General features: G+C 29.6%; 1 protein-coding gene across 1 annotated transcript; it reads right to left on the bottom strand.

Annotated features, from left to right (window-relative positions):
• Window positions 1-5,441: 5,441 nt before the first annotated feature.
• Window positions 5,442-9,922, bottom strand: LOC143064150 (uncharacterized). The gene is made up of 3 exons (XM_076236772.1): window positions 9,492-9,922; window positions 6,772-6,932; window positions 5,442-6,436 (listed from the first exon to the last, which is right to left on the bottom strand). The coding sequence occupies exons 1-3, from the start codon at window positions 9,709-9,711 to the stop codon at window positions 5,786-5,788; spliced, it is 1,032 nt and encodes a 343-aa protein (XP_076092887.1). The 5' UTR covers window positions 9,712-9,922; the 3' UTR covers window positions 5,442-5,785.
• Window positions 9,923-16,350: the final 6,428 nt, after the last annotated feature.

Raw genomic sequence — 16,350 nt, forward strand, 5'->3', positions numbered from 1 at the left:
GAAACAGAGCGTATAGTATTGAAGATATTCATCAACTATTTACTATTCACATGTGTGAGCGGGACAAACTCTTTAGATGCCCCTCTTGTTTGTTCGCTTGCATACTTGCGTTGTATTGTTTAGTTTGTCTTGTTGTGTGTTATTATTGAGTTTGTGTGTTTTGTTTTACTAGTTGGTGTTGATTTTTTTGGGTTTAAGGGTGACATTTTTGCGTTTTAAATATAACTCTCATTTCTTAGTATGATTCACTAAAAAATGACATTATGTTGTTTATAATATTCTGTTACTGATGATACCTATTTGTAATAAATGCAGGGTAAAAATTGATATTTTAAGGCATCATCGCGATTCTTTTAAATCTTAAAACGAATAAAGAAAGTTAATTCGTTGTAAAATTTAAGTATCTCCCAAAAGTTCTAACCGATAGCGCCGTTAAATGATGCTGAAATTTTAAATTTCTTTTTTTCAATTTTATTTCATAAATACAACAACATTAATAAAATAATTTAAATAAGTCATTTTTCTGATACTATTTTTTCCTTTGAAGTTTTGACTTTGTAAGGAAATTGTAGAGTGCATACAAATAAATATAATGATCAATGTGAATCGCTTTAGTTCAGTCTTGCAGGACGGACACGAAAGAGATGCACTTCTGTCTGGCTGGATATTTATATGTCATTTAAAGAATGATAAAACTGACAAATAAAAAGAGATACGATGAAATGAATTAAAAATGTTGCTTACATCATAAGAATATAGATGAAAATATTGTTTTTAATTTTCGTGCGTTCGAAATGTTTATGTGATAGATACATTATAAATCGGATAACGTTAGAGTTAAACTTATTTTTACTTCCCCAAAGCTTAATTCAACTTTTTCTCACTTTAACAGCAACTTTCTGAGCAAGTTGTTTTCTCTCTCGTCTTGCTGTTCATGCTAGAAAATGAACGCGGTAATCTATGTTGCAGAATTAAGGGGAGAATACCTAGATAGAATTCCTCCAATTCTGTAATTTATAGATTCTTTGATAAATACAAATGAATACGATGCACTGATAGCTACCCAAATAAAAGCTGTCGAATTTTCTATTTCTATTTCCGGGTTTGTAATTACACAAGCAACACGACGGGTTCCACATGTGGAGCAGGATATGCTTACCATTCCTGTATTGTGTTTTGTGTGTTGTTTTTTGTCTGTCACAGTGTTGTCAGCTTAATGTCAATGTTCAAAGAGTTTGAGTGTCACTTTGGAATGTTCGCCTTTTTGTAATAATACATTGTATTATAACTTGAAAAGTGTATGCTTAATATCCTAAAAAAATAACATGTAATATGTCTTCACATGGTCACTACCTAAATGTACAATATTTAACATTCAAAGCAAAATTATTATAAGAAACCTTCATATCGTATTTTACACAAGAATAGTTTATGGAACACTTTTATACCTGAAAATCGGTAGTGAAAAAAAGGACACTGTTCAACTGTTTTAACTGTTGTTTTTTTTTTTTTTTTGGTTTTCTATAATCTTCATCGAACTCGTTAAGGACTTTTCACATATAATAGAAGTTGCTCATATATATAATGTAACACATTCTATGATCCAAATCCCAAGGGTTAATGTAAATTCATGTTACCCATTAAGAGATCAAGTTCAGAATAGTATCGGCTGTTAAGTGATTGTACCTAAACATGCAATTTTAAACTTCATCGCTCTCATTGTGATAGTTTATAAGGTGTTATGGTATATCTGTACTCGCTGAAATGCTTAAGAGTCTGTTGATATCGGTGTGCTATACAATTAGTTTTAGTTAAATATATATGTAATCATTTTTACATTTTAAAATATTTTAACATCATTGAAAATATAAAAAAAAACATATAAACAGTATATATATAGGCTTGTGTAGGACTACATTTTCAAGCGAACCGATACTTATTAGTTTTGTTCTGGTTAGTTGTTTCCTTAAGATGATATAATACTTTGTTTGTCTTGAATCCCTCCAACAATGTTATAACTGCATTTTATGTATACTTGTAAATTAATATCGTTCCTCAGCCGGTTTCATACCTACGCCTTCACTGCAATGCCAGACACCTTCTACCAATCACCAACTTCTAAAATATTGTTTTCTTTAGCCTTGTGGTGGCTAGGTCTGGGGTCCCGTGTGTGGGTTGTAACACGGTATACATGATGTGTTATCACCTGTAGATTGCATATCTGTGCCGTTCAAAATACTAATCGTTATGGAATCAGAAGTAATAATTTGCTTTTATACAAATAGTCTTCTTCTGTTTTAAAATCCAAATGTTATTCCTGCTTATAAGAAAAGTCTAAATACAAAGTTTTCTAATCCATAGTCTAGTTGTTCGAAAAAATGAAAATAACACGTAAAATTTCGTCCGAACTTATAAATTCATTTTATTATTGATATTTTTGTGAGGATGTGTTTGTTTTCATTTGTATGTGTGAATGTACGTATGAAACATTACTTATTTGAATACTATTTTAAGAATGCAAGTGTTGGCTTCTGTAGTAATTTACTATGACACCTATCTTAACGGTAAAGTACAAACGTTATAACACATGTTTTCTTGTTGTTTACTTCCAGATCGATCTTGCGTCTACTTTTGGTGTTTTTCTGGGTATAGAAAATCACATTATATGAATTACTGATTATGACATTTCACTCTAAAAATCATCAGTAATAAGTTTCATATTCGGTATACGCCCTTGAAACAATAAGCCGTTAATATAAAAATTTCAAACTTAGCTTTTTTTTTATTTTCAAATCTCTCCTTTAAATCTCTATTGATCGATTGCATTTACCACGACAACCTGTAATAATTTACACAGGATATTAGTTTAAATTTGTTTTGTTTTTTTTACTTGAATAAAATTCGATGAAGGAAATCATTATTTGCATAATGTCATTAGTACTTGAAGAAAATGATTACAGGCATAATAGGATGTAAACGAGTCAGTATGGGGCATGCAGTAGCAAGTATTTTAAAAGAATACTATATAAAATTATACTAGTATATATTAAACTTTATTGGAATTATTGTTAGCTTCTTTTCTGTCAGTACCACAATGCTGGTGAAAACTATGTTCAGAAGCAGGGAATGGAAATAGGCATGCATATACGTTTTGATCTTTTAAAAATAAAATAAACACATTGTTACCTTCGGTTGATTCTACCTTTTTGTCTCATAGAAACATTGCCCATTTCCAGTCTCTATTTTACATATTTAAAATCTTTTTTACTCCTACAAAACGAGTGTAAGACAGAACAGAGAAAGGCAACAAAAGGAGAAAATTCTGCTACGTTTTAGTGAGCGCATTTTTAAATCAAACCAAATACTAATCTGAACATTTATGTTTGGCGCAGTGGTTGCATCTATGGTCAAATAAGACGCATATAAGTAACATACAAGAAGCGTATTAACAAACGAGTTTCGTGCATGATCTCTGTGTTTTAAGAACATAATTTCTGGATTCCAGTTTTTCAAATTCCCTTGATTTTTCTGCTTTCGTTTGCTGTGTTATTTCCATCACGTTCGTTTGACCTTTTCGAATAGTCATGTTCCATGACCTTTGATTTTTGTATTTATCATTTCTGCTAATATCAAATTTCATTGTTGTAGGCACGAGTCTTGGCACGTACAATGAATAAAAACATTAACGTATATCTACTTATGGGGTAAATAGTACTTTAGAAAAATAAGGGAAAATGGGCTTCATATTTTATTCGTATTATGTTTTATTTTCTTTTAATTCACACTTTGAAATTTGAATTATTACTTATAATTAATCACCTACTGAGTAAAATATTGCGATTTGTATCATGAATCAAAATCAGATAAAATGGTTACTAATCAAATTATTAACTAATTTTAAATCAAAATTTTCAGATCAAATAAAACGAAATTTGCCAAAAGCACATTATGGAAAATTTTAAAAGCTATTTGGCTAACGTGGATTTCATTTGGTTAGATTTCCCATGTTGATATCATGTAGTCATCATCGCATATCAAAGAAAGCCATTATGACAAACGTCTTATCCTTTTTACAACAGTAAAAATTTTAAAATTAAATGTTAATGCATATCAAAAATTATTAAGTATCTATTATATACTTCAGTGAACATATGACTTTATTAAAGGATTTTAAATTTAAATTAGGGAAAAATGAACATTAAGAATTCGTATCGATGACTAATGTATTTGAAAGTAAATGACTTTTAGTAATGATCACACAACGTGATAATGTTGGTGACAGAATTCCGTTACTATTTTCCTATTTCATTTCTTGTAACGTTTTATTTGTTACATGTGAACTACTTACAAACATTAGAAAAAAGTTTTAAAATTTCGATTTTAGTCGAAATCATTTTCGGCTAGTCAGTTTTTGTTTTATCTATTTCTAAAATGCATTGAACGTTTATAAATTAAAATTCGCAGAAATCTCCGTGAACTTCAGTGTAACCAAAATAATCTGCCATTTTAAACACTCTCAAACCAAAACTCATGTACAAAATACGATGTAGTTTGCTCTTTTTGACCATTTTTTCCGGCATTTGTTTCAAACTTGCAGGATAAAAATTCTACTGGAATTTTAATATTGAAGTCTTTTTCCATAGACTCACACATTACGCCTTTCAATAAAATCAAAATGTAGTTCAGCACTGTGTTTTTCAGTTGAAGGCATATTGACACAAAATTGATATTTTTCATGTTTTTGCTAAATTTTCCTTCGAAAGACATCACAGACAAAAGTTAAATAATGTGTATCCGAAAGACAATAGCTGTCCCTCCTACATAATTTGGATATCAATATACTGAACATGTTAAAACGTTGTCATTTCGGGGCCTTATAAAGATGACTATGCGGTATGAAATTTGCTCATTGTTGAAAGCCATGATGATACGAAGACCGATATGTGTTTACTTTTAAGTTATTTGGTCCCTGATATCTCATTGGCAATTATACCACATCTTCTAATGTTCGTACAAACAAACACAACCAACAACGAACAACACATGGTCCAGACAGTCAAGTCCGACTTATAGTATGACAAAGTGTGATATTGAATTATTATGCTTTTCCAATTTCAAGTATTGTGAATTCTTTTTAATTCTGTGTTTGAATGGTGTCAATTGAAAAATTCATTTGCCGATATATTTTTAGGAATCTATCTGGTATTCCTTGGTTGTTTTTCTTTTTTGTATGAAGCTGTGTCTGTGATTTCAGAACAAAATAAAGCTATAATAAAAATTACAATAATGGTAATTAAAATTATCTTAATATTTAAAATTAAAATTATATAGTTTAGACGTGTTGCAATGCTAAATATAAACTTTATATATACTGAGACTATACACTGTGTAGTCTTTCTCCTGGTGTATTTTCGAAGTAGGAATATCAAAGAAACAAGATATTTTTTTGTTTTCATTTTTATATATTCATAAGTATCAAGAAACATAACAAACATCAATATTTACAGAAATTTGTGTCTTTTCTGCAATTGCGCACACGACAGTGAGCATTTGAAATATACATGGATTTACTTGAAAAGGTACCCTGAATTTGTAGCGAATTAAATGTTCCTAGGTACATTTTTATAATAATAACTTACAAGCATTCAAAACAACTAGACTCAATCACACACATTTTCTCTCGAGTGTACAACAATTTCACACTTCTTTCATTTACACAATTATAATCACAAACAAACTCAAATATCACATACATTTTCAGTCACAAAGTTAAACAAAAAGTCTATTACGATCTCTCAACTTCCGGTTTCGTTAAAACTGGTTTATGTAAGCTCAAAGATGGCGGTGAGGATAGGAAGCCCGATGGTGGTGCCAGTGAGGAAGAAAGTCCTAAGTTTGGCACACCGCATGTACATGGCTTGCCGGCAGCAATACCACAAACTCCAGACGAATGTGACGTTTCCATCCACGGAAAATGCATTTTGGGTACTGATGACACGGATGAAGTTGGTGGTGAACTTGACAATGGTGACCTTGATTCAGGGATTGAAACTGGGCGATGAAGTGACTCTAGTCCGTGTCTGTATATTGGTGAACTTGTGTCAAATCCTGGAACTGGTCGTAATGGTGAATTGGTTTCTAGTCCAACAAATGGGCGATGAATGGGACTACTCATACTGTGTAAAAGGTCTAAACGTGGTTGTAAATGACTTGGCAATGGTGTGAATGCAGAGCTTCCTGATGATTGAAATCCATGGAGACCGATACCAGGGTATGACATAGCGGCAGGGTTTGGAAATCCATATGGATAGGATGCTTGTGCGGCTGCAGCGGCGGCAAGGTAGGCATACACCTGTGGATCAGCTGGTATCCCATAAGGCCATGTCATAGCCATACGTTGTCTTTTGTCCTTCATTCGTCTGTTTTGGAACCAGACCTAAAATGTAAATAAGAAATATTAATTTATATTCATTTTGCCTTTATTTTTTTATTTCATACAATAGTTTACATGCACATTAGTTAATTCATATTCATTAATCCTTTCTTTCTGTATTCAATAGTTTGATAAATTTGTATTTTTTGCAGTGTTGAGTTTCTTTTCTTCTCTTTTTTCTTTAATCTGTATAAGTTCTTATTGCACAATGCATTTCCTATAATATTCTTTATATTGTGTGTGGTGTTTTATAATATAAAAATGTGTTCTTTAAATTTAAAATAAAAAATACCTTAAAAAATACTTAGAAATAAAAATAATTTAATAAATAAACCTACCTTAATGGTACTTTCGGATAAATTTAATTCTGCTGCAAGTTCGCATCTTTTAGGTCTGGACACATAGTTTTCTTTCAGAAACTCTTTCTCGAGTCTATTAAGTTGTTCTTTAGTGAAAGCAGTTCTGTACCTTCTTAAATCTCTCTGGTCTTGTGAACTTTCTATAAAACAAAAAAAGAAAAATATATTATTTATACAATTGATGCAAATGAAAAATAACTAAACTAGAGAAAGAATGATAAATGTGCTTTTTAAAAGTTAACTGAATCGAGTATTCCGTGATCCAAGTTGTTAATCAAATGAGTTTGTCGCTAATTAATGCCAGCATGCTTAATAACAGTATTAGATATCCTCAAGTGTTGTTACGTTTCAGAAGTTTTCTAATTTTACTAATGATGCACACTGGGGTAGATTACTATCAGAACTTCAATCAAAGATGCATTCTTTGTACAATTTGTGCAGAAGTTGTAATCTTATTAAGACATAACGCATTTCCTTCGGATCAGTTTACGGGTTGAAATGTGTTAAAAGATTTTAATGCGTTATGCCAAGATGAAAATTATTCACTTATTCAGTTAAGGATACAATTGCATATTTTTCTGACAACTTACACATGAAAGAAAATAATCATATACATATATATAATTCCTCTTATATTTGGTAATGGGTATTGAATTGTCTGATCCGGACTATGTACTTTATAAATAATCTAGCACTGCGTAAACTAGTCAACACCGAAATGTTTATTAGGCTAAAGAAAAGCCTTCATCTCAATTTATGACCAAATATGCTAAATGACCAATATAAAATCCAATAAATTTCAATTTGTTCGATGCAGACCATATGTTTCGTCAACGCAGACGACATCATTGCGCGTGCTGGTTCCCTAATAATATTTTCATAATAGATTTTCTTAAATTAAATGAGGTGAGAGTCTTTGATTTTAAAATTGAAATCCTTTCATTTTTCATTTTAATATCAATTTATGCAGGTGCTTGTTCTTGTTCCGGCTACTAAAATCTTTTAGAGATTGAGGAATCATCTCCGCCTACGAGTTCAATAGGTGCACCCTTGCTTCAATTTAGTATATTAACAGTTTTAAAGCCCTTTTACAAATAGATTATTACCTTGTTTAAGTTTGCCTTCCACATAAAATTCTTGTTAAATGTTATTAGTAAAGAGTTTTAATGTCTAAAGCGATATTATGGTTTTGAATTGAGAAATTTACTATAGTTCATTGAATCTATTAGAAATTTGACAGAGGACCATTAAATGAAAACATCAAACGGAAGATGAGATATACAATTTAGAATGAGAAGAAATTAAGGATTTTGTGTTAGTACACAATGTAAGAAATGCCAGGCATTAAACTAAAGATGAAATAAATGTTTCCACTAAGAATTTTATGATGATGATGAAGTTTACTCCCCTAATGCCTTTGTTCGGAATGTCTTTTGATCTATCCTAATGACTTAGCATACCCGTATGGTCTCAACAACATCAAATATTTAGCACCATTATATTTATAATGAATTAAAGATTTTTACTGGAATTATTATTTGATACAATGTATTGTCTTTATGCTTAAGAATATTTGCTTCATTTGTTTTACATTTTGTACTTATTATTTACATGTTATGCCCATTTATACCTACACACATTTTTGAATAAATTAAGTCACTACAAAAAGAAGTATTAATTACTTTTTATTCCAGTAGATTACATAATTATGCAAATAACTATTTACAGCTATTTATTTTTCAAGTATTTTATTTATAATTGTTCAAGGGAATTCCCTGTCTTTAAACAAGAATTTAGTTTTAGGAAAACATTCGAAATGTTCAATCAATTTCCTTGCCTTAATATTTAGAAATATCACTTGAAGCGTATATATTTATGATTTTTCATTATTTGAAAAATGATACTGGTGAATTGAATGTTTCGAGTTGAATGCAATTATTAACTAAAGGAAACAGTTCTGATGAATTAATTTTCGGTTAATTTCCTAATCCTTGTGGTTCACTATTAAGTTTTCAAATCATCAAAGGATTTTGTCAATAACTTAAAGCCTTTTAAATATTATTTAAAGACTTTTATAGATATCAATTTATAGGCCATTTAACATTATCTGCCGATTTCTTCGAGACGAAAATTAACATCAGTTGAAAAGAATTAAAACGATCAAAACTAAAAAGGAAACATTTTTTTTCTTTTCGGCTATCGAATCAGACGATGACAATAAGTTAAAATACATGTATAACAAATTGTCGTATAAATCATGTTCAAATCTTAATAATATGAGTTATCATCTGTATTTGTCTGTGAAGTTTTTTTTTATTTTATTTGTTTGAGACGTGGTAGGGTAATACATAATTATTATTGTGGTGTTTTTTTTTTCAAATGGAATATATAATTTTAGCAATTTGTTTATGTCATATACAACTCTTTAAATACGTCAGTTAATAAATTAATATCACAATATAGACAATGCGTCAAAAAGACAACAATATACTATGATGTGCAAATTAATTAAACATAAGACATAACAATTAAAAGACAATGTATTATTAAAATAGGGGTTTGTCCAAGAATTTGTTTAGAACAACTCAAAATCCTTGTTTTTTTCCATCCGACCTAATTCTAAGACTATTATAATAGTCCAATTCTAATTTCACTATTTTGTGAAGTAATATGAACTTTTAATAAAAATTGATTGTTACCTTTATATTTTCCAAAGCAAGATCTTTCAGGAGTACCATCACCATTGGAACTATCGGAACATTCTGATTGTGGTGAATCTGGAAAGTCTATTCTCTTTTCCAAAGAATTGGACAATTTTCTACAAGGATCAGCAATTTTAAGTCCATCTTCAGTAACTGAAGTATCACTGAGCGACATGTTTGGAGAACTGTTGGGCGAAGTTGGTAATGATCCTTGCATACTTTTTTTAATCAAAAAAATAATGCTTTCACTAGATGTCAAAGTCACTAAACGAATAAGTAAATGTTTGTCCTTGGAAATATCTATGAAGCGGAAAATGTGCAATCCTTAAACTATCAAAGGATTAGTGCAAGATGATGTTTATCCCTTTGAATGAATCTAATGTACTGAATTTCAATTGATATGTGGCCGTTATAAACCCTCGTGGTGTTCAATCAGGCGTGAAAAACTAAACAACCCATTCAAGGAGTAATAGCTATTTCAATTGTCATAAATAAATCAAATTCACTTGTTTTGAAAAACATCAATTCATTCGGTAATTGATAATCCTTTAACCATCATTGAGGGCGTGGTTTAACAAAAGCTGTAAAAAAGGCGGAGTTTGTAGAAATGTACCTGTAAGGCGTTTTGTTATTGGCTAAGCGTAATGATCCGTGTCCAATGAAGACATCAGGTAAATGCCTTGTCAGTGTCATGTAGGTGTCGTCCTCATGAACATGTAAATGAGTTTACCTGTCGTGTAATTATGTCAATTTCATTTTTAATGATTTGTTGCATTATTGTGAGAAAATTTTCGATTACAAATAGTTAGTATCTGCATTCTATTTCATGACATTTTATTGCTTTATGACATGAATTATGTGCTCTCACTTTTTTCTCAAATATCGAGAAAAAGTCTCATGATATACTTCCAAAATATATATATAATTAAAAAATAAATATATATATAATTAGACAGTAACCAAGCCTCCATTGTAATTTTTTATGGTGATATTCGGCTGTATTTTTAGCTCTTTTATCTGATGTTGATATACAAAAAGTAAAACAAACAAAAAAATAGTAAATAAATATATTAAAATTTAACACAAAAATGAAGGTTGATATTTTGGTAATGAGCAGAACAAAGAGAATACAAGAAATACACCTCATTTTGTTGAGGTTACATTTCAAAATTAGTCTCGTACAAAACTATCGAATAAGCGTATTCTTTTATTCTATTAAATAGTACCCAAATTAAAAATGAAAACGTCACTATTTTTTTCAACATTAATGTTTCTTGGTTTTTATGAAGGAAATGGTTTTTATGAAGAAAATGGTTTTTATGAAGAAAATGGTTTTCATGAAGAAAATGTTTTAATAAAAGCTATGAACCAATGTGGGTCTCTTTAGAATGAGAATGCATATTCAGATTATCAATTGCCTTGTAAGTCTTTATTTTTAGGCACTCAAGTTGCAATCTATTATAAAATATATTTCATTTTTCTATGGTAAAACGCTCTAAAAATTCTAAATTGCAACTGAATAAGAAAGGACGACTGAGCCAATGCAGTACAATTTTAACTTTTTATTTATAACTAAAATATACAAATACATTGTATGTTGATTTAGATAAACGCCTTTTTTCAAATAATTTCTGCTGGTTATATGTGATATAAGTGATATTGGTATAGACGAAAACATCAATTATTGCCAATAATGAAATTGCATTTACAACTTTCACAACCTAAATTATTATTGTTGCGCGATCAATGTAATATGAAACCGTATAGCCGCATTAAATTAGTGAAAGGGACGGGGGTCAACTTCCTCGGCAGATTTAGGGCCAAATTGATGAGATAACTGTAGATTAATTAATTAACACATTGTTGATATGTTTCCTCAATAAAATAATGAGGGCCTCCAATATGGTGTAGGGCTGTAATCGACATGCATTAATTTGTTTGATAGCCACAGAAGATCTGTTTCTTTCGATTTATGACTTCTTATTGTAGACTGTAGTAGGAATCATAGGGCATTTTGTACTTCTCAGTAGGAATATTGCTTTTCCAGTGTGAAGTAAATGATTGCAGATACTTAGACCATCAATAAAAATAACAAACATCAAAGAATTGTCACTAAATATTCATGGACATTGTTCAATAAAGTCGCTTTGATCTGGAGAGTTAAGGTTTTGAGAGGTCAGACATTGAAACATTACCATTTCATACAGAAATAAATTTTGGAATTTGTAACGAACAAATCAACTTGAAAGTATTGATACTTTAAATTCATTAAACTAGATAATAAATGTTAAAAAAGTTATAAAAAAAGCAATTATAAGAGCTTTTGTCCAGAATTTCTAAAATGCATATGAATCATATGTCTCAAGTTCAAATCTGAGTTCAACTGCAATATACGTTTGCTTGTATTCGGTTTATCTTATTTTCAGTTTTCTCATCTAACTCTGTTTTTGCATATTTTGTTTGTTTGTATGATCAGAGGCCAATTTTGAATGACTACAATGTTTTTATTATACCACGGTTTAATGTGATTTTGTTATTTCTACTGGTTTTGTTTTGCTACGAGTTAGATACCTAGCTATAAAATCAAATTAGTTTAATCTTATTAGGACTAATATTTTTTCAATCAGAACCAATTACCTGATCTGTATATTCTATCTATTTGACCCCGCAGGACTATCATACGAACCGATTGTCCAATATCGATGAACAATAGAAAACTTAACCAATGTTTTCTATATTCATTAATTTATTTATCTTATTCTTTGTTGTTTATTTATGTTTACTGATTGATCTTTTGTAAACAATAAATAAGCTCGATGTTCGCTACTTCAAACAGTTACACGTTTAAGTGTGAAAATTTGACTATAGTCGGGACGGGATATCAAATTTGGAAAATTATGTGATATAAACTAATTTGCTCTTTGATGGAAAATAAATGATCAAAATAATAGAAAATAAATTGTTGAATTATATTAGATAAATAGTGTATAATTTCGTGAAAGTAACAGTGAAAAAAGCGTTGATTTCTATAGTTATGTTCGCTTAATTGAGTTGAAAGAAAGAATTCAATTATAGCAAAATAATAAAACGTGTCATCTGTCCTCCACTATACTTTCGCAGTAAGATAGCTCAATACATATGATTTATATTTGGTTTATCATCTAAAATTTCTTTCTTTTTCATTTATATTTTATTTTTAGTCGATTTACAATTTTGTAAGCGAATATTGGAAACAAACAAATGTTACGTTGTTGCAAATTAGTTCAGATTTGAATACATGCTAGACACAAAATTTCAATAAAAATACGACTTTCCTGGGTTTTTTTTAATCTCTTCTACGTTTATATCAGTGTAAATTGAGCAATTGTTTGCTTGTATGATGGATCATTGTTGATAACACAAATTATGAGTTCACCTTGTATTTATTTTGTTGTTAACGTCCAGTGGCAAATATTTCATGCATACCTATTCTAGTCTTGGATGAAGAAAATGAAAGATTTATATACTGATAATGAGAATAATTGTGTTTGTTACGTAAATGACAGTGTTAATCCTAAACTGCATTAATTGTAATATCAGTATTGAATATTAGTACTTGGTTATTGATCTATATCTCTTATACTCTACTGACTTTAATAAACTATTGAATGTGCATGTTCGATAAAAAAATAATATCACCAATTCTTGCATCGGTTCTTCATTTTATATAACAAAATAAATGTCGTGATTCCATTTTAACACGAAATAGTATATACTCATTTAGAAAATATTATACAACACGTAACTGTATCTTGATATAATTTGTGAGTCAGAAAACTACACGATTTTGAAATACTACAACCACCTGATTATCCTCACTTTTGAAATAACTAAACTGAACTATGAGAATGAAAGTGAAAGTAATATGATTTTTTTTTTACAAAAATCTAGCATAAAACTCTTAGAAAACCGTCTTAATTTTTATTGTAACTTAGGAGCTTAATCGGGGAGTGTTTCGAAAGAATATATATGCCAAAACTTCTGAAAAAAATCTCTATGAAGTTCTTATGCACGTCAAAGTATCGCTTTTAATCTTCAGAATATTCGTATTATTGCGTTTCTTTTGTTGATTCCCCTATGTTCATCATTATCGGTTTCAATAACTTTAAAAGTTGTTTATAACTTATATTTTGAATTGTCATTTGCGAGCAGCGGTTGGTTTTATGGTAAAATTACATACACAATGTTCTAGATGAATGTGGCTTAAAACATATTTGGAATACCCAAATTTTCAGGACTTTGAATTGGCTGCGTCTTATAAATGCAGTGAGTAAAAAAATAAAGATCAGTGTGAACAGAAATGGCACTTATTGTTAGAAGAATCACCCAAAACCTGTAAATCACAGCGTATTCAATAATTGTATAGTTAGATATTTAAGATGACAAAAATCTTGTAGATTCTGTAGAGTTGAAACAATAAACCACAAGTTACCGCTTGAAGCTGGTAGATGGTATAACATCAACAGAATAAAAACAGAAGTTATATATAGAAAAAATAAAATCGGGGATGAGTTTCGCTTTATCTTGGAATGTCCATTTTTAGCAGGAGAGAAAATTTAACTTTCAAAAATGTAGTTACACCAGAGCAAATAGCTAAAAGTATAAATTATTGGTGTCAACAAAAAAGAAAGCAAAGCTCATTAAACTTTGCATTTTGTTTTTAAATCATAAGTCTGTGTGCTCCAGTCTTAATATTTTTTTGCTGTCATCCGTCTTATTGATGATAAAATGTCTTGTAGTATTTTATTAAATATTGTATATATTTTTTTCTATATCTTGTGAAAATGATGGTTTATTGAAAATAAAGATACATATAAAGTATATAATCGTTTTCCGCTTAAAAAAAATTCCATGTTTCTCATAAATGCTGGAAATACCCTTTTGCTACCATCTGTAGTTGTTCTGACCGTGCGATACCCTCTTCAGTAGTATTAGGTTCCAGTGGTAGAGACTTGCTTGTTATCGTGTTTTAAAATATACATATTAAAAATAAATAAAGCGCGAATTTTTATAGTTTTAACTTTCCAGTTAAGCTTGAATGTTTGTATGTGATTTCAGAATTTAACAAATAAAAACACATCAGATTTCAACTGTTCAAATCTGTTTTAAATATTAATATAAACAAAATAATGAGTTTAATATTTTTAGAAGAAGAAACAGAATATTTAGAAAGGATTTAGTATTGTAAAAAAAGTCCAAATCGCAGTCGCTAAAAAGAATATCACATATATATAATTACACAATTCTTATCATAAACCAGCATATCTGATATCTTTTCTTTTTTTAAATTTTAATTACTTTATAACAGTAATTTTACAAAATTGTAACGCATCAAATAAACTTTTCCAACAAGGTTTTGATGTAAAAACGTGATAAAGACATGCTTTAACATGGAATAGAAATTAAATTAGGAACATAATGAATATTTATCAGATACTGTTGAATATTTATCAATATTACCGTTCTAATTATAACATCAAAGACTTTCCAAAGGTAAATTATATGGAACAATATGATAATTGGTTAATCGTTGTAATTGAAATAAATATACAAGATAATACAAATAATACATGAATACAAACTTGTAAGTAAATTTACTGGAGGCTAATTTTACCATTCTTATGTGAAAGTGGACAAACTCTCCGTCAGCCAGACAGTTTATTTGTATGTACACCTTTAGTGAAAAAAACCACCGAATTCATGTGTGATTGTTAGATTTTGTTTAGTCTGAATGTAGCATACAAACAATTTATGAAAGTTGCACGTCATTCCTAAATCATACGAAAACACCGTCTAATGTCAGCTTTATCTGAGATTTACAACTAAGCAGCATTTTAAAAGTGCAATACCATACCAATAAGAAATAATTTCGCCTGCCAATCATACCTATTTTCATAATCACTTTCTTTCAATCTTCACCAATATATACAACATCCTGAGACAGCATCACACCATTATTCATTTCATGACTTTGAGGCAGTAATTCCCTCACATCATATTTTGAGGAGGTTACTATGTAAAAAATATTTTTTTGAAAATATATAAAAATAAAATAATAATAAAAGCAAAAAATATATACAAAATTTAATATATATATATATAACTTTAAGATACAATTTATCAATATAATAATAATAATAAACAATTTAATTCATTTTACTTCCGAATGTCGTTAATTCAGAATATGTATAATGTATGCACATAAAACATTGAATGACAAATTATATATGTCACATTGTTTGAAAACATTTTTTGGGGAAACCTACAATAATCACACTCAACTAGATTTCATGAGACCTTTTTTTTTTATATACAAATGTCAATACTGAATGAAAACCAAAGAGCTGCATGACCACTGGCTATTTCGAGGATGGTACCATACAGGACTTACAGTCCACCGCCCTCTGGAAGTTATAAAATGTTTGATACTGCTACGTGTTTGTGTTTCTGTACTATAACATCAGATACGCTCGTCTTTTTGTATTTTCATTGTGGTGTAAAAACTTTGACAAAAAAACTTAAAATTTGAGCACGTTCAACATAAGTAATGCACTGGAAATGCGGTAAAAGCAAGTCAAATACTGCACTGAAACTCTGAGTAGGACCACTAAAGAGTAGAAAAGATACTGTGTTGTGTAAGAATAATTTTCTGCATGAAAAAATGAAATGAAAGCATCTACTGAACACCACAAAGTTCCATCATGTTCAGCAGCTTTCTTCAATTAACTATAAGAAATGCTTTGATTTTAGTTTAACAATCTATACACAAAGTAAATGATAAAAAAAACACGCATTTCGGGTCTTCTGACTTTAGCTC

This window comes from Mytilus galloprovincialis, chromosome 2 (genome assembly GCF_965363235.1).
Source record: "Mytilus galloprovincialis chromosome 2, xbMytGall1.hap1.1, whole genome shotgun sequence".
In the NCBI taxonomy this organism is placed as follows: Eukaryota; Metazoa; Mollusca; class Bivalvia; order Mytilida; family Mytilidae; genus Mytilus; species Mytilus galloprovincialis.